The sequence below is a fragment of the Myotis yumanensis genome, unplaced genomic scaffold (assembly GCF_028538775.1).
Source record: "Myotis yumanensis isolate MYYU_CA2020_CCGP unplaced genomic scaffold, mMyoYum1.0.hap1 SCAF_15, whole genome shotgun sequence".
Lineage (NCBI taxonomy): Eukaryota > Metazoa > Chordata > Mammalia > Chiroptera > Vespertilionidae > Myotis > Myotis yumanensis.
The window spans coordinates 53,893,041-53,912,303 of NW_027223766.1; the positions used below are offsets into that span (position 1 = coordinate 53,893,041).

Here is a 19,263-nt window from a genome sequence, read left to right on the forward strand (position 1 = left end):
CCCGCTCGGCCGACAGCAGCTTGTGGTGCAGCTCAGGGCCCACCAGGCCCGCGGCCACGGCCTCGTTGACCGTCAGCCGCCGGTTGCCCACGGGGTCGATGAGGAAGCCCGAGGCCGCCTGGGCCTCCAGCAGGATGAGGGCGGTGCCCGGGCTCAGCAGCTGCCTCTGCAGGGCCGCGTACACGCTCAGCTTCTCGCGGGCGGGCTCCAGCAGCAGGCCCGCGATGCTGCTGCGGCCCTGCAGGTAGCGGCGCACGTCCTCCCGCTGAGCCAGCTCGGCCACCGTGGTGCGGCCCTGCGCCAGCCGCTGCAGCTCCTCGGGGCGCAGGATGCCCACGTCCTGCAGCCGCTGGGCTGGCACCTTCCGCCGCAGCCCGTCAAAGGCGAACTCGGGCTCCGCCTCCGGGCCATCGGGGGCCTCCCGGCCGTTGGGCAGGGTCTTGGCGGCCGCGGCCTGCGAGGCCACGATCTCCTGGGAGTGGGCCAGCGCGGCCCGGTGCTCCTCCTCCAGCCGCTGCAGCCGCTCCCGCAGCTTCTGGTTCTCCTCGGCCAGCAGCTTCTCCTGCGCCTGCCGCTGCTGCTCCAGGCGCTGCAGCTCCTCCTGCTTGCGCCGCACGCCCTCCTCGGCTTCGCGCTGCCGCCGCCGGGCCTCCTCCATGCTGGCCACCAGCTGCTGCTTCTCCTGCTCCATCTGCTGCTGCTGCCGCTGCTGCTCCTCCCGCAGCGTCTTCGCCTTGGCCACCTCGTCCTGGAACAGCCGCTCCAGCTTGGCCTTCTCCTGCTCGATGAGGTGCTCCCGCTGCAGCAGGCTGTCCTTCTCCGAGAGGAAGGTCTGCTGCAGGGCCTGCGTCTCCTGCAGCAGCTGCTCCTGCTGCACCGTCTGCATCTGTGGAGGGAGAGGGGGGTAAGGGACCTCAGCCCGGGAGCCCCCCACCCAGCCCGCCCCTGAGCGTGCGGGGCCGATACCTCCTCCGACTTGAGCTGGAGCAACCTGGCCTCCTGTTTGAGCTTCTCCTTCTCGCGCTCCAGCTCGGCGATGGCCTCCCGCAGGCGCCCGGCGTCCTGGTCGCTCTGCTGCCGCTGGATCTCCAGCGTCTGCACCAGAGTCACCTTCTCCTGCGTGGCGAGCTCCGTGCGGTGCAGCTTCTCCCCGATCTCCTCCGCCTGCTTCCGGAAGCGCTGGGCGTCCTCCTCCGCGCGGGCCTGCGCCCGGCTCATTTCGGCCACGCGCAGCTTCAGGCGCTCGGCCTCCGCGCTCATCTCCAGCTGCCGCTGCCGCTCGGCCTCCAGGGTCCGCTGGAAGCCCTGCGTCTCCTGCGCCAGCTGCTGCTCCATCTGCGCCTTGTCCTCCTGCAGGCGCCGGGCCTGCTCCTGCGCCAGCTCCTTCTGCTGCTGCAGCAGCTCGGCCTCAGCCTTGAGCCGCGTGGCCTCCTGCACCGCCTGCATCTTCTCCTTGAGCATCTTCTCTGCCAGCGCCCGCTGCTGCGCCAGGTCCTCCTCCGCCAGCTGCCGCAGCCGCGCCGCCTCCTGGGCCGCCACGCTCAGCCGCGCCGCCTCCTCCGCCACCTGCTTCATCTTCTCGGCCTCCTCCTCCAGGAAGCGCTGCGTGTTGTCCTTGTCGCGCAGGATGAGCGCGCGGTTTTCGGCCTCGATACGCGCCTTGAGCTTGCCCAGCTCCTCCATCTGCACGCGCACCGAGAAGAGCTCCTCCTCCACCTGGCTGCGCTGGCGCGCCGCCTCCGTCACCTCCGCCTTCAGCCGCTGCAGCTCCTCGTCCAGGATGCCCTTCTGGTGGTCGGTCTCCTCCAGCTGCAGCCGCAGCGTCGTCAGCTCCTGCTCCACCTGCGCCTTCTGCCGCAGCGTCTGCTCCGCGAACTTCTTGTGCTTCTCCATCTCCGCGTCGGCCGCCTGCTTCTGCCGCAGGGCTGCCTGCTCCGCCTGCGCCCGCCGCTTCGCCTCCTGCTCGGCTTCCTTTCGCAGCTTCTCCGCGGAGGCCTGTGCCTGCGCCCGGGCCTGCGCCTCTTGTTCCGCCGACTGCTTCAGCCGCTCCGCCTCCTCCACCTGCAGGCGGGACTGCGCTGCTTCCCGCTCGGCCTGCTCCCGCGCCTCCTCGGCCTCTTCCGCGGCCCGCCGGGCGGCCTCTGCCTCGCCGCGCAGCCGCTCCAGCACGCTCTGTTCCTGCTGCAGCGTCTGCTGCAGCTCCTGCTCCTTCTGCTGCACCGCGAACACGTGCGCCTTCTCCTCCGCCTGCAGCCGCTTCTGCGCCGCCTCCTGGGCCAGCTGCAGCTGACGCGCCGACTCCTGCTCCGCGCGCTCGCGCAGGCGCCGCGCCTCCTCCACCTTGGCCTTGAGCCGCTCCACTTCCTCCAAGGCCGCTTTACGTTGCCGCGCCGCCTCCTCCTCCGCCGCCAGGCTCTTCTGCACACGCTCCTCCGCCTCACGGCGCCGCTGCTCCTCCTCGGCCGCCAGCTGCCGCTGCCGCGTGGCCTCCAGCTCCGCTTGCTCCCTGCTGCGCTGCGTGTCCTCCGCGTTGCTGCGGATGCGCACCAGCTCCAGCTCCAGCTCCGCCTTGCCGGCGGCTGCGCGCTCGAAGCTCGCCTTCAGGGCCAGAATCTCTTCCTCCACCTGCCGCCGCTGCCGCAGCGTGTCCTCCACCAGCCCCTTCTGCCTCTCCAGCTCGCTCTCCGAGGCCTTGCGCAGCTGAGCCAGCCGCTCCTCGATGTCCGCCTTGTGCTGGGCGGCCTGCTCCTCCAGCCGCCGCCGGTGGAAGGCCTCGTCCTCCGCCAGCCGCCGAAGGCGCTCGTTTTCCGCTTCCTTCTCCTTCAGCGCGATCTCTGCCTCTGTCTTGAGCCGCGCGGCCTCGCTGATGGTGGCCAGCTTCTCAGTGAGCACCCGCTCCGCCTCCGCCCGCTGCCGCGCAGCGTCTTCTTCCGCCAGCTGCCGCTGCCGCTTGGCCTCCTCCGCCAGGGCACGCAAGCGGGCAGCCTCCTCCGCCAACTCCCGGAACCGCCCGGCCTCGGCTTCCAGCCGCTGCTTCGACTTCTCGTTGGTGGAGCGCGACTCCTCCTCGGCGCGGGCCTTACTGGCCAGCAGCACCTCCATCTCTGCGCGCACCTTGGCCAGCTCTGCCTCCAGCTCCTGGCGCTTCTGCTTGGCCTCGGCCGCCTCGCGCTGCAGCCGCCCCAGCTCCTCCTCCAGCAGCAGCCGCTGCTGCTCCCCCTGCTCGGTCTCGGCCCGCAGCCGGATAAGCTCCTGCTCTGCGGCCAGGCGCTGCTGGGCAGTGCCCTCCGCCAGCTGCCGCTGCTTCTCCAGCTCCTGCTCGGCCAGCTCCCGCTGCCGCACCGCCTGCTCCTCCGCCTTGCCCCGCCGCCGCGCCTCGCGCTCTGCCTCCTCCTTCTGCTTCTCCGCCTCGGCCTGCGCCAGGCTCTTCTGCTGCGCCACCTCTTCCGCCTGCAGCCGCAGCCGCAGGGCCTCGTTGGCCTTCAGCTGCCAGCGCTCGAGCTCCCTCTCGGCCTCCTCCCGGGCGCGCTCCGCCTCGGCCTGCTGCTGGGCGTGCCGCTCCGCCTCCTCGCGCAGCTGCGTCACGGTGACGTGCTCCTCCTGGAGGGTGCGCTCCAGCTGGGCCGTCTTCTCCGCGAAGGAGGCGCGCTTGCTCTGCAGTTCTGCGGCGGCGCTGCGCTGGGCCGTCTCCAGGGCCACCTGTACCTGGCGGGTCCGCTCGACCTCCGCCTGCCGCAGACGGCGATCCGCCTCCTCCGCCTGCAGCCGCAGCTCCTCCAGCGCCTGCAGGGCCCGCTGCTTCTCCCGGGCGGCCTCCGCCTCCGCCTTCACGCGCAGGGCCAGCTCGGCCTCCGCCTGCCGCTTGCGCTGAGTCTCTTCCTGCACCTGCCGCCGCAAGCGCTCCGCTTCCTCCTGCGCCTGTCGCTTCTGCGCCTCGGCCTCCTCCGCCCGCGCCCGCAGGGCCTGGAGCTCGCCCTCGGCCCCGCTGCGCTGGCGCTCCGTGGTCTCCAGCTGCAGGCGCACCACGCGGATCTCCTCCTCGATGCGCACACGGCTGCGCTCGGCCTCCTCCGCCTGCTGGGCCTTGGCCTGGATCTCGGCCTCCGAGCTCTGCCGCAGGTGCTGCAGCTCCTCCTGGATGCTGCGCTTCTGCTGCTGCGCGTCCACCGCGGCCTCCTCGCGCCGCACCACCTCCTCCTGCATGCGCCGCTGCAGCTCCTGGGCCTCCCGCTCGGCCTGCGCCTTGGCCTGCGCGTGTGTCTCCGCCAGCTGCCGCTGCTGCTCCAGCGCGGCCTCCACCTCCGCCAGGCGCTCCCGCTCCTCTGCCCGCTGCTGCTCGGCCAACCTCTGTGGCCGCGGCAGAGAGAGGGAGAGAACCAGAGAGAGAGTGAGTGCGAGCCAGCGCGCAGGGGACACGGCACCACCACAGTCCACGCGGACAGCACGATGGGGGATGAGGAGACAGAGGTCACAGCCCGGTGCGGGAGGGAGCGTGCACCCCGCCCAGGACACTCAGGGCAGCGAGCGCAGCCGGCCCCACAGTGCTCACCAGCCCCTATTCCCTCGGACAGGCGACGAGACAGAGGAGAGAGCGAGCGAAGCAGGAGGCTCGCAGGCCCTGAGCTGCACCACCACCAGCCCTGTCTGAGCACGTGAACGCGTGACCCGACCCCAAGGTGGCCACGCGGGGCAGCGGTGCCCACCGCGCCAGCTCAGAAGGACACAAACGCCTACAGCTGACCACAGAGGCTGCAGGTGGGCCAACGGCGAGGCCACCAGGAGGAGCGGGAGAGCTGGCACCCCCCCTGCCCTCACCCAAGTACACCCCTGCCCGGCCCGCGGCCAGCACCCCAGCTCTTCCAGAGCAGCAGCCGCGAGGAGCGAGGAACGAGGAACGGCGACGCGGGCTCCCGAGGAAGAACCCGAAGGAGAGCCGGTGGGGCAGGCGCAAACGCAGAGGAGGAGGTTGAGGCGGAGGAGGAGGTGCCAGCCACCGTGGAGAGCAGGCCGAGCGCAGAGTGGGGCGCTGGCGGCAGCAGGGAGTGGGGGGCTGAGCTAAGTGATGACCCCCGAGCTCCCCGGGCTGCGTCTGGGCAGCAGGAGCCCCACCCCCAGGCCTACCTCCTCCTCCTCCATGCGCCGCAGCGTCTCGCTGAGGAACTTGATGTACTGGCTCGTCAGCATGGTCAGCTCGCTGTAGCGCGTGCGAAGGTCCACGTACTGGGGGCAGGAGGGGGGCAGCCAGGGTCAGCCCCGCCCGAGCCACCCGGCCACGCCCCCAGCCCCAGCCACGCCCACCGCCCTGGCCACGCCCCCAGCCACCAGGCCACGCCCTCCGCCTCACCTCCTGGATGACGCTCTCAGACCCTGACTGGACCTTGGGCTTCTTGGCCGGAGAGGCCACCGGCTCCAGCTGCGCCTTGTACGTGATCAGCTGGAGCTCATAGTCCTGCGAGGAGACACCGTGAGCCGCTGGCTCGCCCCGCCCCCGCCCTGACAGCTAGGCCTGTGCTTGGGGCCACCCCTGAGGGTCCAGGCCCCAGAACCCCAGCCTGGCTGGGATGGCAGGAGGCAAAAGCCTCACTTTTGAAAAAAGAAAAACTATTTTTAATTGGTTTTAGGGAGAGAGAGAGAGAGAAACATCAATGATGAGAGAGAATCATCAATGGCTGCCTCCTGCACGCCCCCCCCCGCCCCCCCCCCCCCCCCCCCCCCACTGCCCCACTGGGATCAAGCCCGCAACCCAGGCCTGTGCCCTGACCGGGAATCGAACTGTGACCTCCTTGTTCATAGGTCAACGCTCAGCCCCTGAGCCGTGCCGGCCGGACAGAAGCCTCACCTTGATGGCGTTGATGTACTGCTTGGCAAACCTCTGGCACTCCTCCACCTTCTCTCCGTGCCGCTCAACTTCCTCCAGCAGCGCCTGGGGGGCCGCGGGGGGTCAGCGCAGGCCACGCCCCCCCTCCCCCCCCCACCCACCCGGCTCCAGCCACACCGGCCCAGGCCTACCTTCTCCTGCCGCAGCTGCTCCCGCACGGCCCGGCTGTTGGCCAGCGGCAAGGCCTGGATCTGCTCCTGCCGCTGCTTGGCGTCCTGCAGCCAGGCGCCCAGCGGGTCAGCGCTCTCCCGGTAGTACCGCAGCTGCCGGCCCAGCTGCTCCAGCTCCCGCTGCCGCAGGTCGTTCTGGGCCAGCACAGCCTGCCAGCGCTCCAGCAGCTGGGCCACCCGCTCGCGCCAGCGCTCCACCTCCACGTCCCGCTCGCCGTGCCGCTGCTGCAGCCGCTCCCCCACCTCCTGCGCCCCCCGCAGTTCGTCCCGCAGGGCGTCGAACACGGGCTGCTGCGCCTCCGCCTGGGCCCGCAGCTTCTGTTGGGGAGAGAGCGGGGGTGCTGCTTCAGCCCGAGGCCCTGCGGCTGGTCCCCGGGTCCCCCCCACAGGCCCTGCTCTGATGGTGGTACCTTGAGCGCAGCCTTGGTGGCCTCGAGCTCCGGGAGGGTGGAGGGCACGGCCTGGGCCTCCTTGAGCTGCTCCTCGTGGCCCCGCAGCACCTCCTCGGCGCCCTGTGTGCTGCGGATCACCAGGCTGATGGTCTTGAGCCTGGAGGAGAGCAGGTTCAGAGCCGGGGGCGGGGGCGGGCTCCCGGTAGGACCAAGGGGAGAGGGCTCGGGGACCGGGGGGTACGGATGCCCGCGCTGCCACGGAGGCCGTGCTGGCCGGACGGCGAGCTCACACCGGTGGCCTGGGGGCTCTCAGCCTTCCCGCCCAGGCTGGGGAGAGGGACCTGTCAGCCTCAGTGAAGAAACAGTGGGTAACGCCCGGCAGGCGTGGCTCAGGGGCTGAGCGTCGACCTATGAACCAGGTCACTGTTCGATTCCCGGTCGGGGCACAGGCCCAGGTTGCGGGCTCGATCCCCGGTGTGGGGCGGGCGGGAGGCAGTCGATCAATGATTCTCTCTCATCACTGGTGTTTCTATCTCTCTCCCTCTCCCTTCCTCTCTGAAGTAAATACAAATATAAAATAAGAAGAAAGAAGGACAGGGTGGGTGAGGGTAGGCATGCCGCCCCAATATCAAAGGGACTAAGACACGACGTCGGAAACACGGATGTGGGGCCGGGCGGGACGTGGAGGGTGAGTCCGAGGTGGGACGGGGGGGGGGGGCGGTCCTCACTCCTTGTGAGAGAGGCAGCGAACCCCGCGGTGTGCAGGCTGATGAGCCCGAGGACAGAAGGGGGCCCTGGGCTGGGGGACGAGGCTGGTGGGAGGACGGGCCGGGAGGGCTCTGCATTCCCCAGAGGCACTGGGGCTGAGGGGGTGGCAGTCAGGATGTGGGAGGCAGGTCCCCCATAACGACCTCCGCATGGCCCCTCGCACATCCACAGCCCCACCCCCTGCCTACCCACCCCGTCCACACCCAAGGAGCCACTTGAGGTGGCTGGTGCCCCCACAAACCTCACTTGCCAAGGGTCGCCTCCCCTGTGGGCCTTCCTCACCCTCCTGGGCTCCACACTTTGCTCAGACACCCCCAGCTCCTCACATCACACGGGTGGGATCCCCCAAGTCCTCACTCCCGCAGCCCCCACCTCAGGGAGCACCCCTCTCAGCCCGGGTCCAGTCATCAGGAAGTCCCGCCTTCAAGGCACAGGGCTGACCCCCTCTCCCTGTCCACCTTGGTCCACACCCACCACCTCCTTTTTGTTTGTTTATCCTCATCCGAGGATATTTCCCCGTTGACTTAGAGCGAGTGGAGGAGAGGGAAAGACAGAGACATCGATGTGAGAGAGACACATCCATTGGTTGCCTGCTGCACGTGCCCTGACAGGGGTCCAGGCCGGGAGGAGCCTGCAGCCAAGGTACAGGCCCTTGACCAGAATCGAGCCTGGGACCCTTCAGTCCGCAGGCCGACCCTCTATCCACTGAGCCACACCACCTCTTGGGCACACACCTCCACAGTCCCCCCACCCGTCAGCCTGTCCTGCGCCCACACAGGGGGTCGGGCCACCTCTGCTCAGCGCCCTCCCAGGTCAGGGCCTCGGACGCCTCGCCGACCGGTGCACTCACTTCTCCAGGTAAATGGCGGAGAGGCTGCGGACCTGCTCCAGCTTGACCAGGGTCAGCTCCAGCTCCGAGCGCAGCGTGGGGGCGGCTGGGGAGGGCTCGGGCAGGGCCAGGACCTTCTCAGCCTCCTCCGAGAGCCGGGCAACCCCCTTGCCCAGCCCTTCCACCTCCGCCTGTGCTTTCTGAGGAAGGAGGAGTGGAGATGAGCTGTGCACGGAGCCCAGACACCCCCCCTTGGGAGTCCCAGGGGGAAGGGGAGGGGATGGGAGGGCAAAGGAGGGGCAGGGCGGGCACCTGCCTGCTGCTCGGCGATGCGCTGGGCACACTCCCGCGCAGGCTCCTTGTCCAGCGGCAGCCGCAGGCGGTGCACGGTGCGCGTCTCGCAGGCCTCCAACTGCAGCCGGATGTCCTTGAGCTCGGAGATGCAGCGCTGACAGCGGGACTCCTCTTGCTCACCTGGGGACACGACCTGCTCAGACGCTGCCTGGCTGCCCGGCTGTCCGCCCGCCCGCCCGCTCGGGCCACAAGCCTACCCTGCTCCAGACTCTGCAGCAGCTGCTGGTAGTGGCGGCTGCAGGAGCTGTACTCGCGCTCGGCCTGCAGCCGGTCCTCGGGCCCGAAGTTGCCGGCGTCCTGGCTGTCCCGCAGGAAGGCCTGGTAGTGCAGCTCCAGGTTGCGCAGGGCCTGGCGCTGCTCTTCCGGCTTCAGCGTGCGGAACTGCGGGGGGGAGGGGGGGGCACAGGCTGCTGAGCACAAGGGGCTGGGCCTAGGCGGAAGCCCCTGCCTCGCCCCCGTGGGCCCGTCCTACCGTGACCAGGGACCAGGAGCGGATGAGCTGCAGGTCCCGGCTGAGGCTCTGCCACGCCAGGAGGCTCTTCATGTCCACGTGCAGCTGGTGCCACAGCGTGACCAGCGCCTGGTGCTGGGCCTCCAGTCTGGCAGGTCAGGGGTTCGGTCAGAGGTGCCAGGCACCCACCCACCCTGCCACCCGCTCCAACAGCCAGACCCAGGCACCCGCCCCGCCACCCGCTCCAGCAACCAGACCCAGGCACCCGCCCACCCCCACCACCCGCTCCAGCAGCCAGACCCAGGCACCCGCCCACCCCGCCACCCGCTCCAGCAGCCAGACCCCAGGCACCCACCTGGCCACGGCCTCTTGGGCCTCTGGGTTGGGTGGGGGCACGAGGAAGCACACGGAGGGCACGGCGGCCTCGGAGCCAGAGCTGCTGACCACCTTCCAGTGGGACGGCTGCACGGGGCCCACCAGCTGGCACTCGTCACCCTTGTGCACGGTCACCTGGGGCAGCCAGAGCGGTCAGTGCGGCCATTCCCCCCCCAGCCAGGCCCCTCGACCACGCCCTCCACGGTGAGGCCAGCCGCAGCCTCACCTCCACCTGCTTGTAGTCGCACACGGCCAGCAGCGGCACGCGGCCCCGCACGGGATGGGCCGGGTTGCGGGGCTTCAGCTGCACGATGGCCTTGGCGCGCTTGGCGAGGCCGGACAGGTGCCCCCTGTACTCGGTCAGCTGGTCCTTCTCGTCCTGCAGGGGAGGGGGAGGGGCCGCTCAGAGACCGTCACCCCCATCTGGGCAGCAGGTGCCCAGGGGACGGTCCGCGAGGCCACACCCCCACCGTGCAACGAGCTGGCGCGCTGGGCACCGCCACCTGAGACGAGGGGTCCTTCCCCTGCCCAGGGAGGGGCCAGGCACATGGAAACAGGACACGTGGCCGAGGCAGGGCCCCAGGTGTGGCCTCCAGGGCTCCCACTGAAGCTCCTTCCTCCCTGGCCAGCACGGGTGCCCCGGTCACACGCTGCATCCTCCAGGGCACGGGCCCAGCTGCACCCTGGTCCCCAAACATCCTGTCTCCTCTCCCCTCTCCGTCCCCTTGCAGGTCACCCCCCTCCTCCCGTTCACCCCTCCAAGGGGCCAAACCCACCAAGGACTGTCCAGGGGTTCAGGTCAGGAGTCCACCTGGAGCTGCCTGCATCTCTCTCCTCCCTCCCTCCCCCCAGCACTCCCAGAAGCCAGGGCCCCTCCTGGGTGCCCCACCCCAGCCCAGGGCCTGCCGCCTCTGCCCGCCTCGGCCCTTCACTGTGCCTGCCCCTTAGGCATCAGGCCGAGACGCCCAAGGACCATGTTCAGGGAAAGGGCTGCAGCAGAGCAGCCGTCCAGGGGCCTCGAGGGGACAGGGTTCCTCCCAGCTCTGGCCAGACACCTGCTACCACCGTGCCCCCTGCCAGCCCTGTCCCCCACACCCATCCCACCGTGCTGACGGCCCCCTCGGGCTCCCTCCACTCCCAGAGGAACCTTCCCAAAGCACCACCCCCTCCCCTGAAGCCCCCCCCCCCCCCGCCCTGCCTGCCCCACCCCCGACCTGCGCCGCCAGCTCACCTGGGCATCCTGCAGCAGGTCCTCGAGGCGCGTGACGGTGATGGAGCGGTCGCAGGTGTACTTCCTGCGCAGCGTCTCCTGCAGCTTCCGCAGCTGCTCCTCGGCCTCCCGCACGTCTGAGAAAAACTGCAGCGGGAAGGGGTCAGGCTGGGCTCAGGGGCCGGGGCCTGGGACACACGCACAGCTGGGCGGTGCAGGGCCCGGGGCGGGAGGGGGAGGTGCGCACGCCCCAGTGGTGGTCGAGGGGCTCGGGGACACCGCCCTGAGCGGGTGTGGCGGGCTCACCTGGAAGTAGGCGGTGTTCTCCTTCAGGTGCGCCTCCACGCAGCAGCACAGCTGTAGCATCCAGCTCCACTGGGTCTGCAGGGCCGCCTGGAAGGACTGTGCACGGGTCCCTGTCAGCCTCCAGCCCTGGCCCTGCCACCCGGAGCCCACATCCCTGGGGCCCACAGCTCCCAGTCCCTGCAGCCCTGGTCCCCTCAGCCCTGGTCCCTGCAGCCCCCGGTCCCCTCAGCCCCCAGTCCCTGCAGCCCCCGGTCCCCTCAGCCCCCGTCCCCTCAGCCCCAGTCCCCTCAGCCCTGGTCCCTGCAGCCCCCGGTCCCCTCAGCCCCCACCTCCACTGTGGGCCGAGCAGGGTGGTCCTCGCGCAGCAGCCGGTCCCCCGTGGTCTGGATCTCCTTGATCTTCTTTTCCTTCAGCTCCAGCTCACGCATCAGGGCCTGACAGAAGGGCAGCGGTCTCAGGGTCAGTGTCAGGGCTGCACGGGTCTGCCCGGCTCCCTGCAAGGCCACCTGAGCCCTCGGGCTCCCCCGTGGGGCCTGGAGCTGACTGCCCAGCCAGCACTGAGGGACCCTGCCCTGTGGGGCCTGGAGCTGACTGCCCAGCCTTAGGGTGCACGTGGGGGTGCGGGGCGGCCTCACCGAGTAGCTCTCCTTCTTGGCGCTCATGTTGGCGTTGCGCTCGCTCCAGTCGAAGCCCACCTCCTCCTCCTCCTTCTCGCTCAGCCACATCAGCTCCTTGGTGGCGGCCGCCACAAACCCGTGCAGGCTCTCCAGGGACCGCAGCCGGGCCTTGGAGGAGTTCTGGAGGCGAGCAGGGCATGTCCACGGGACGGCCCGCCCCCCCCCCTCCCGTCGGCCCCCCCCTGCCCTGGCCCCTGGTAGCCTCCAGCCCCAGAGCCCCCGTCCCTGCTGCCCACACCCCTCGGTTCCCGTCACACATCGGCCCCTCTCACCAGCAGCTTGGCGAACTGCAGGTCCAGCCGGCCCAGGCACTCCCTGTAGGTGCCCCGGATGGCCGGGGAGAGCTGACCCTGCAGGCGACCAGGAGGGTGAGGTCTGCGTGGCCGGGGCCCGGGCTCACCCCGAGGTCCGCCCCATGGGCACCCACTCACCTCGTCGCTCCGCGCCCGCTCAATCTTGGCCCGGAACTCCTCGATGGACTGGTGCAGGCCGCGGTGGCTGCCCAGCTGCGCCTCCACGCTGGGGAGGTCCACGCCCCACTCGGCGCTGTCCATGCGGCGCTGGTTGTCCTCCACCCAGGCCAGCAGGTCCTGCAGGTAGCGCAGCGTGGAGTCCTCGAGCTCGGGGCGCCGCTGGGTGGTCTGCAGGGTCACTTGCGTCACCTGGGTCACGGGGGCGGCCACGCCCGCCTTCAGCCGGAGGTTGTACTCAGTGCGGATGGCCACCAGGCGCTCGTGCAGGCGGTAAACCCTGGGGGCGGGGGGTGGGGGAGGTGAGCAGGGAACTGGCTGCCCCCAGCCCCCGGGGCCCCCCCCCGTCGGGCGGCCCGCAGCCCACCTGCGGTACATCTGCTCGCCCTGCGGGTGCCGCCCGTCCTTCAGGGCCTGCACGTCGTTGAAGAGCAGCCGGATCATGTTGTCTGCCTTGTCCAGGTCCCGCTCCACCTCGCCCGCCCGCTGGGGCACCTTGCCTGCGGCCAGCAGCCGAACGTCCTGCGTGGTGGTCGCCATGACTCAGACCCCGGCCCCGGCCCGTCCCCTGCCCTCCCTGCACATCTTCCCGATGCACAAATCGCCAGCCCTGCCTGGCCGGTGTGGCTCAGTGGATAGAGAGCCGGCCTGCAGACTGAAGGGTCAGGGTTCCATTCCGGGTCAGGGCACAGGCCCTGGTTGCAGGCTCGATCCCCAGTAGGGGGCGTGCAGGAGGCAGCCAATCCATGATTCTCTCTCATCACTGATGTTTCTCTCTCTCTCTCTCTCCCTCTCCCTTCCTCTCTGAAATCCATAAAAATGTATATTTTTTTAAATCGCCAGCCCTGGCTCTCGAGGGGACCAGGATCCTGTCCAGAGGCCTCACTGGGTCCAAGCGGCCAGTCCCTTCGTGACCACAAGTCCCGGCCCCTTCATGTTCCTGCGCCTCACCCCTGCCACACCCTCCCGCGCCTCTGCTGGGTCCTGCCTGGTGCCCAGAGCCAGCTCAGCCCAACTAGCAGTCAGACTTGGCCACGGGCCAGGAGGGAGGAGCTGGGGGCCAGGAGGCGGGGCAGGTGTGGCTCCTCCCGCTCCCTGTACCCCTCCCCCCTTGCCCAGTCCAACCCTGCCCCCCCCCCTCACCGACTGCAGCAGGGCGTCGGCCTGGTTCAGCTGCTCCTCGCACACCCCGGCCTCCATCTGCAGTTTGCTGACGATGCGCTGCAGGCACTCCAGCCTAAGGCCCAACACCAGGGACCACCGTGAGGGCCTGCCCGCCGGCTCCGGGAGGCAGAGCAGCGCCCGCTGCGCCCGGCCTCCCCGCCGGCCTGCAGCCCACTGTCCCGCCGGCCCAGTGTGGGTGTCCCGCCTGGGGGTGGGGGGGATTTCCTCCCAGGCAGTGACTCATCCTCGGGTGGCTTCCCTGCCACCGCAGCCCCGCCCGCCCGCGACCGCAGCCTCCAGGGCGCCACCCACCTCTCAAACTCGCTGCGGAGCAGCTTCTCCCGCTCCAGGATGGCCACGTGCAGCTTGCCCCACTCCTTCTCCACGTCCAGCGGGTGGTAGCCGGGCGGCACCTTGAGCTGGCCCGCTTGCACTGCCCCCTGTGGGCGGGAGCCACACTCAGTCCTGGGCCAGCCAAGGGGTGGGGGTGCCAAGCCCCCCCCTCCCCACCCCGGCCTCCAGGCACCCAGCCCGCCCGCCGACCTGCAGCTCAGGAGAGAGGCCAGGCCCCTCGACGGCCTCTCCTGACCTCGGGAACGACCCCACGCCCACCTTGCGGCCCTGCTCACCTCGAGCGACTGATAGATGCCCTTGGACCGCGTCTTGTCAGCCTCCTTGGCCGGGAGCTCTGTCTCCTTGAACTTCAGGAACTGGCACCACAGGATCTGCGGGGGCAGAGCTGTCAGCAGCCAGGCCTGGGCTCCACCGAGGCCCCCGCGCCGCCGCCCGCCCGTGAGGACGCCCACCTCGATCTCCTCGAAGCTGGAGGGGAACTTGCGCTCCTCGAAGACGGCCGTGTGGTGCCGCACCCACTGCAGCAGCAGCATCACCAGCTGCCGGTACTCCTGCCAGCGCAGCTGCAGCTCCTGGGGGAGCCGGGGCGTCAGGGCCGTCGGGGCCACCCCCACCCCCCACCCGACCCGGGCCGCCGGCCGCCACTCACGTTGGCCTTCACCCCGTCCTGCGCGTCCGGCACCCGGGGCATGGCGTCGTACAGGGACGAGACGTAGGTGATGATGGACTTCTCGTCCGGCTGGGGGACGTCCACGTCTGGGGGAGGCAGGTCAGAGGTCAGAGGGCCCCACGCAGGCAGCAGGGGCGGGCGGGAGGAGGGGCGGGAAGAGGGGCAGCGGCACCCACCCTCAGGGTCCAGGAGCCGGGTCACTCCCAGGTCCCGCTCGGCCACCGCGAAGGCCTGGTCCAGGTTCTCCAGGTTGGTCTGACCGTACACCCGGTTCATGTCGATGAGCATGGGCCTGTGGGCAAAGCCGGCGGTCAGCGGGGCGGGCGGGCGGGGTCGCGGGGACGGGGAGGCCCGCGTACGCGTCAGCACACAGACAGACCCTCCACGTGTCATCCATCCCCACACTCACCCTGAACAACACACTGCCCCCCCACGCTGCCCGGCCTGCCCACACGGGGAGCCCTCTGCCTTCTGGGCCTGTCCCTGGTGCTCAAAGCCCTGCGTGGGCACAGGTGCCGGTGGAGTGCACGGAGCGAGGGTGCCGGTCAGCTGGGCGCCCTGCAGCCACCCTGCCCCGCAGGCCCCAGGTCCTGGGTGGGGGCGGAGGTCCCCTGAGGACCATCTCCCACATGGCCGGGCCACCCAGACCCCCCTGGAGAGTCCACGCGGGGCAGATGCTCATGTCTGTGGGCCTCTGGAAGGGCCTGGCGGAGGCATGCTGGGTGCGGTGGGGCTGGGCCTGCGTCCGCCCAGCGAGGCAGGCTGGCACGGGCACCCGTCCCCTGGGGCAGCGGGTTCCTGTCAGGGTGAGCCGCCCCTGCGCCACCTCCCTGCCCCAACTTGTTTGCAGCCGCCCGGCTCCTACTTGTGCCGGTGGATGATGGCGTTGAAGAGGCGGCCGTCGCGCCAGCTGGTGGTGAAGTTGTCGCAGCGCAGGCCCTGGTAGCCCTCCACCATCCGCTGGGACCACAGCAGCAGCTTCTCCTTGGCCGTCATGTCCTCCGACTGCCCGCTCACCTGGATGTCCGAGATCTGCCCCACAGTGGGCAGGAGCAGCTCAGCCACGCCGCCCGCCTTGCCCGTGCCCACCACCCCACAGCCACCTGCCTGAGGGCAGAGGCGGCTCGGGTCCCGGTGGTGGCACCTGGGAACCACCAGGCCCAGAGAGGGCGCGTGGGGGCCCCGGGTCCCCTCCTGAGCAGCTGGGACCCACCACATCTCGGCCCCAGAAGCCCAGGCCACATCAGCCTGCAGCTGCGGGAGCCTAAGTCAGGGCCCCGGCCGCCCTGCAGACACACACCCTGCAGATGCCTGGAGCTCCCTCCACTGGGGAGATGGGACCTGGAGCACGGCCTGAGCCCCCCAAGGTGGTGGAGTGGGGGCAAGAAGACCAGCTGCAGGTCCCAGAGCTCCCCAGCTCGGGCCCAGCAAAGGCTATGGGTGAGGGGAGGGCCGCCAGCCCCGCTCTGGCTGCAGGCTGGGGGGAGGGTCTCTGGGTCTGAGCATGGTACGCCTGGCAGCCCCGGCCGGGGCATGCTGGGGCCATGGCACCAGCCTGGCCCTGCACGGAGTCCTCCCCTTCAAGCCTGGCCCGCCAGCCCGTCTGGCTGTCTGTGCACGGCCTGCCTGTCTCTCGTCTGCCGGCCTGCACGCCTCTCTGACTCAGCTGCCGTGCCAGCAGGGCTCTGCCTGCCCAGCTCTCAGATTTGTGGCTTCCTGTGCAGCCGGGCAGGCAACAGATGAGTCAGCCGGTGCAGCGGGTGCTCCTCCAGAGCCTCCATTCCTCTGCAGGGCGGCTCTGCGGGCCCTGCCCAGACAGGGCCAGAGGGCACAGGGTAGGCAGGCGCTGGAGAGAGGCAGCCCCAGGCTGGGGTGCGGGCCGGGCGGGGGCAGCAGGGAGGTCCAGGTCTCTCCGGAGCTGCAGCAGCAGCCATAGCCGCAGGGGAGGCAGCGGCACGCTACCTGGAAGTGCAGGATGATGGTCCAGATCAGGCCGAGGGTCAGCTTGGGGTTGCCGTCGGCAATGTCATCGTTCCTGATGTTCACCAACTTCACCTGCAAGCGAGGAGCCCTCAGTGGCGCCCGCGGGGCGGCTGGGGCAGGGGCGGGCCTGTGGGGTCGGGAAGGACGGGGCCAGTGGGGTCGGTCGGGAAGGGGGCCTCACCTGGCGGTGCCGCAGGTAGTCCAGGGCGATCTGCACGTTCTGCAGCTTGTGGAAGCGCATCCTCCCCTTTTCTCGGGGCTGTGAGGGCGGCGTCAGTGTCAGGGCAGAGGCGCAGCCCCGCCGCCCTCAGGACCCCTGAACCGAGGTCCTCCCCCAGCCACCGTCCTGTCTCAGGTCCCCCCGCCCCCAGCTGCAAAGGGGGCCATGGACCCAGAGGCCAGGCCCAGCGGGCTTTGGGAAGGCCAGCCGCCAGGCCCAGGCTGAGGGAAGGAAGGAAGGGGCTGGGGAGGAGACAATAGCCAGGAAGCCGCCGGCGGAGGGCAGTGGCATGGGGGGAGGGGTCCTCCTGCCCCGCGGTGGCAGCGCTGGCGGGTCCCAGGCCTGGCCCCGGGCAGGACAGCGGGCAGCTAGAGGCACCGCCATCTGCCCACCCACGTGCCAGGCACAGGTTGGGCCAGGTGAGCTGGGTTCCAGTCTCAGGGAGCCCATGTGCCGCCGTGGCCAGCGGGCACAGCCACTCACCAGGCGCGAGCTCCTGATTAGGTCCCGCTCTCTTGGCTGCCCGGCCAGAGCAGGGCAAAGGGTAAAGGGCAGAGGTCAAGGTTCAGAGTCCAAGCAGCAGAGAAACCAAAGCAGAGGAGAGCGTGAGGTTATTGTATCAGGGTTTCGGGGAGGAAAGCAGCAGGGCCGTGCGCCCACAGCAGGGGTCTGGGCCCGACACTGGACCAGAGGCCCGGGGAGGCGCGAGCCCGGGCGAGGCAGAACAGGCTTATGGGAAAGGCCTGGAGGAAGGAAGGCAGACGGGGGTCCAGGTGAGGCAGGTGGGGCCACAGAGGGAGCGAGTGGGCGCACGTACCAGGCTGTCCCCCGAGAGCACCTCCAGCAGGGAGATGAGGTTGTGGCCATCGCGGAGGTCCTCATACAGGTCGCTGATGTGCCTCTGGGCCTGTGGGACAGGGGCGTGTCGGCCACAGGCTCCCCAGAGCCACCAACGGGCCCTGGGCCCCAGGGGCAGGCGGCAGGGGGCCCACAGACGGTGCCCCCTGCGTATTCAGAGGCACCTACCTCTGCCCTCCAGTGCTACAGGGCAGGTGAGGAGAGACCAGGAGAGTCCAGAAGGAGAGGAGGAGGAGGAGGAGACAGGAGACAGGAGGAAGCAGAGAGAAAATCACAGGTTGGAGATGAAAGGTGAGCTCCCAGGCCTTCGGGACCCTGAGGGCAGGGGTGGGGCACCTTCTGGCAGGTCAGACAGCTCTGGTCTCCCTGGGGGCCAGCATCCTCCCTCCCCGCGGCGTGCACACCCCCACACACACACACACACACACACACACACACACACGGGCACCCACCTTGATGAGGTGCTTGTTAACCCACTTGGTGAAGGTTTTCTTCTGCACACGGTCCCGCTCATCTGCGAGAGACAAGCCAGGTCACCTGGGGCCTGGAGGACCCCGGAGGCGACCACCACTCAGACCCAGTCACACAGACCCGGCGCCCCCACCAGACTGGCAGAGACCAGGGGCCCGGGCCCAGCCAGCCCCATCCAGGCAGGGAGGGGAGCAGGGGGCCAAACCAGGTGCCCACTGCTCAATCCCCCCATTGTCTCCCGACAGGGATGGGAGGGTCCAGGGCTGGCAGCTGCGCCCAGAGCCCAGAGCCCAGAGCCAGAGCCAGAGCGCACAAGTCCCAGCCTGCCCCGTCCCCACACACGCTTCCCAGACACCTGAGCAGAGCGGTTCCCCCAGGACCCAGCCATGTCCTCCCAGCCGGGTAATGGGCCTTTTCGGGGGCACAGAGGGAGCCCACCCACGAAGGCCCTATGCCCCAGGCCCAGAGGTCACTGCCAGCCTTGCCAACATGGGCCCAGCCCTCTCCCTCAGGCCCCAGGCCCTGTCTGAGTCTGTCCCCCAAACTCAGACCCTCAGAGCCCGGGCCCCACCCCCACCCGGAGCCAGGCTTCCTGCCACAGGAAGCGGGCCCTGCCCTTCGCAGCCTCTACCTTTCTTGCCCTCGGAGGCCCTGAGCACAGCCAGGTAGAGGTTGTCCTCGGAGCTGGTTCTCTTGCTCCCCAGGCCCTGGGGCTCGGGCACACGGAGCCGGTGCTGAGACATGGCGCCACCCCCCTCGCTCTTGGTCCCGGCCCCCAGGTGCTGCGCGCAGACGCCCTTGGTGCGCACGGACGGACAGTCGCTGCACCGACAGGACTCCCTCGAGAGGCACTAAGCAGCGGGCTCAGCTCCCGGCCAAGTCGCTGGGGCCACTCCCTGCCCGCGGTCCTCCCCACACCGCTGTCCCCGCCCCAGGAGCCCCACCCCACCCTGCCCACCCCCCAGAGGGAGTGTTCCGGCGGGAAGGCAGCCCCTCCCCCACGGCCCCACCCTCCGCGGCTGAAACAGGAAACCCAGGGGTTTCCTCACCCACCCTGCCCACAGCTGCCAGGGACGGGACGGGCGGACGGGGCAGTGGGCGCCTGGGGCTGCACACCATCTGCAGACCCACGGCCACCCCGGGACACCCCCAGCACAGGGCGTGGGGCTAGAGTGGGGCTGGGCCCCGGGTGCCCGGGCCAGACCACCCTGCCTGCCTACCCCACCTGCCGGAGGGGCTCCCTAAACCAAGTGACTCCTGGCCTGGGGGGGCCACTGCCCCCTAAACCCCATCTCCTCATCGGCCCACGGGCCCGCTGTGGGCCACTCCGCTGCTGGGCAGGCCTGGCGCTTCCCGAGCTGCCCATCCCGCTGCAGCCCGTCTGCAGAGCCCACGGTGGGCAGAGCGGCACATAGCTGAGCGCTGACTCACCAGCAGGACCGCCCAGCCTGAGCTGCAGGAACTCTGCCCTGTGCTGGGAGGAGAGGCTGGGGGCAGCGGGGGGCACGCGGATGGGGCCCCGCCAGTGAGTCAGAGTTGGGGAGGGGGCCCCTGTGACTCACTGGGAAGGAAGCCGCTCTGGGCAGTGGGCGCAGGATGGGTGGGGATGTTTGCATTGGGCAGGGCTCACAGATAGCAGCTCCTCGGCTGTAAAGGTGGAAGA

General features: G+C 70.1%; 1 protein-coding gene across 1 annotated transcript in view; it reads right to left on the reverse strand.

Annotated features, from left to right (window-relative positions):
• The window catches only part of PLEC (plectin), a 34,703-nt gene that overhangs the window by 6,437 nt on the left and 9,003 nt on the right, over positions 1-19,263 (reverse strand). Inside the window, 31 exon segments of the mRNA XM_070392523.1 lie at positions 2-886; positions 967-4,347; positions 5,122-5,220; positions 5,345-5,449; positions 5,840-5,923; positions 6,010-6,366; positions 6,459-6,597; positions 8,059-8,237; positions 8,354-8,511; positions 8,589-8,772; positions 8,864-8,990; positions 9,198-9,352; positions 9,444-9,596; positions 10,449-10,574; positions 10,734-10,829; positions 11,063-11,167; positions 11,369-11,530; positions 11,683-11,760; positions 11,842-12,160; positions 12,248-12,402; positions 13,024-13,117; positions 13,357-13,484; positions 13,674-13,769; positions 13,851-13,970; positions 14,048-14,154; positions 14,245-14,360; positions 14,934-15,100; positions 16,031-16,123; positions 16,233-16,310; positions 17,089-17,178; positions 17,582-17,643. Of these exon segments, the coding sequence (XP_070248624.1) occupies positions 2-886; positions 967-4,347; positions 5,122-5,220; positions 5,345-5,449; positions 5,840-5,923; positions 6,010-6,366; positions 6,459-6,597; positions 8,059-8,237; positions 8,354-8,511; positions 8,589-8,772; positions 8,864-8,990; positions 9,198-9,352; positions 9,444-9,596; positions 10,449-10,574; positions 10,734-10,829; positions 11,063-11,167; positions 11,369-11,530; positions 11,683-11,760; positions 11,842-12,160; positions 12,248-12,402; positions 13,024-13,117; positions 13,357-13,484; positions 13,674-13,769; positions 13,851-13,970; positions 14,048-14,154; positions 14,245-14,360; positions 14,934-15,100; positions 16,031-16,123; positions 16,233-16,310; positions 17,089-17,178; positions 17,582-17,643 (8,198 nt within the window).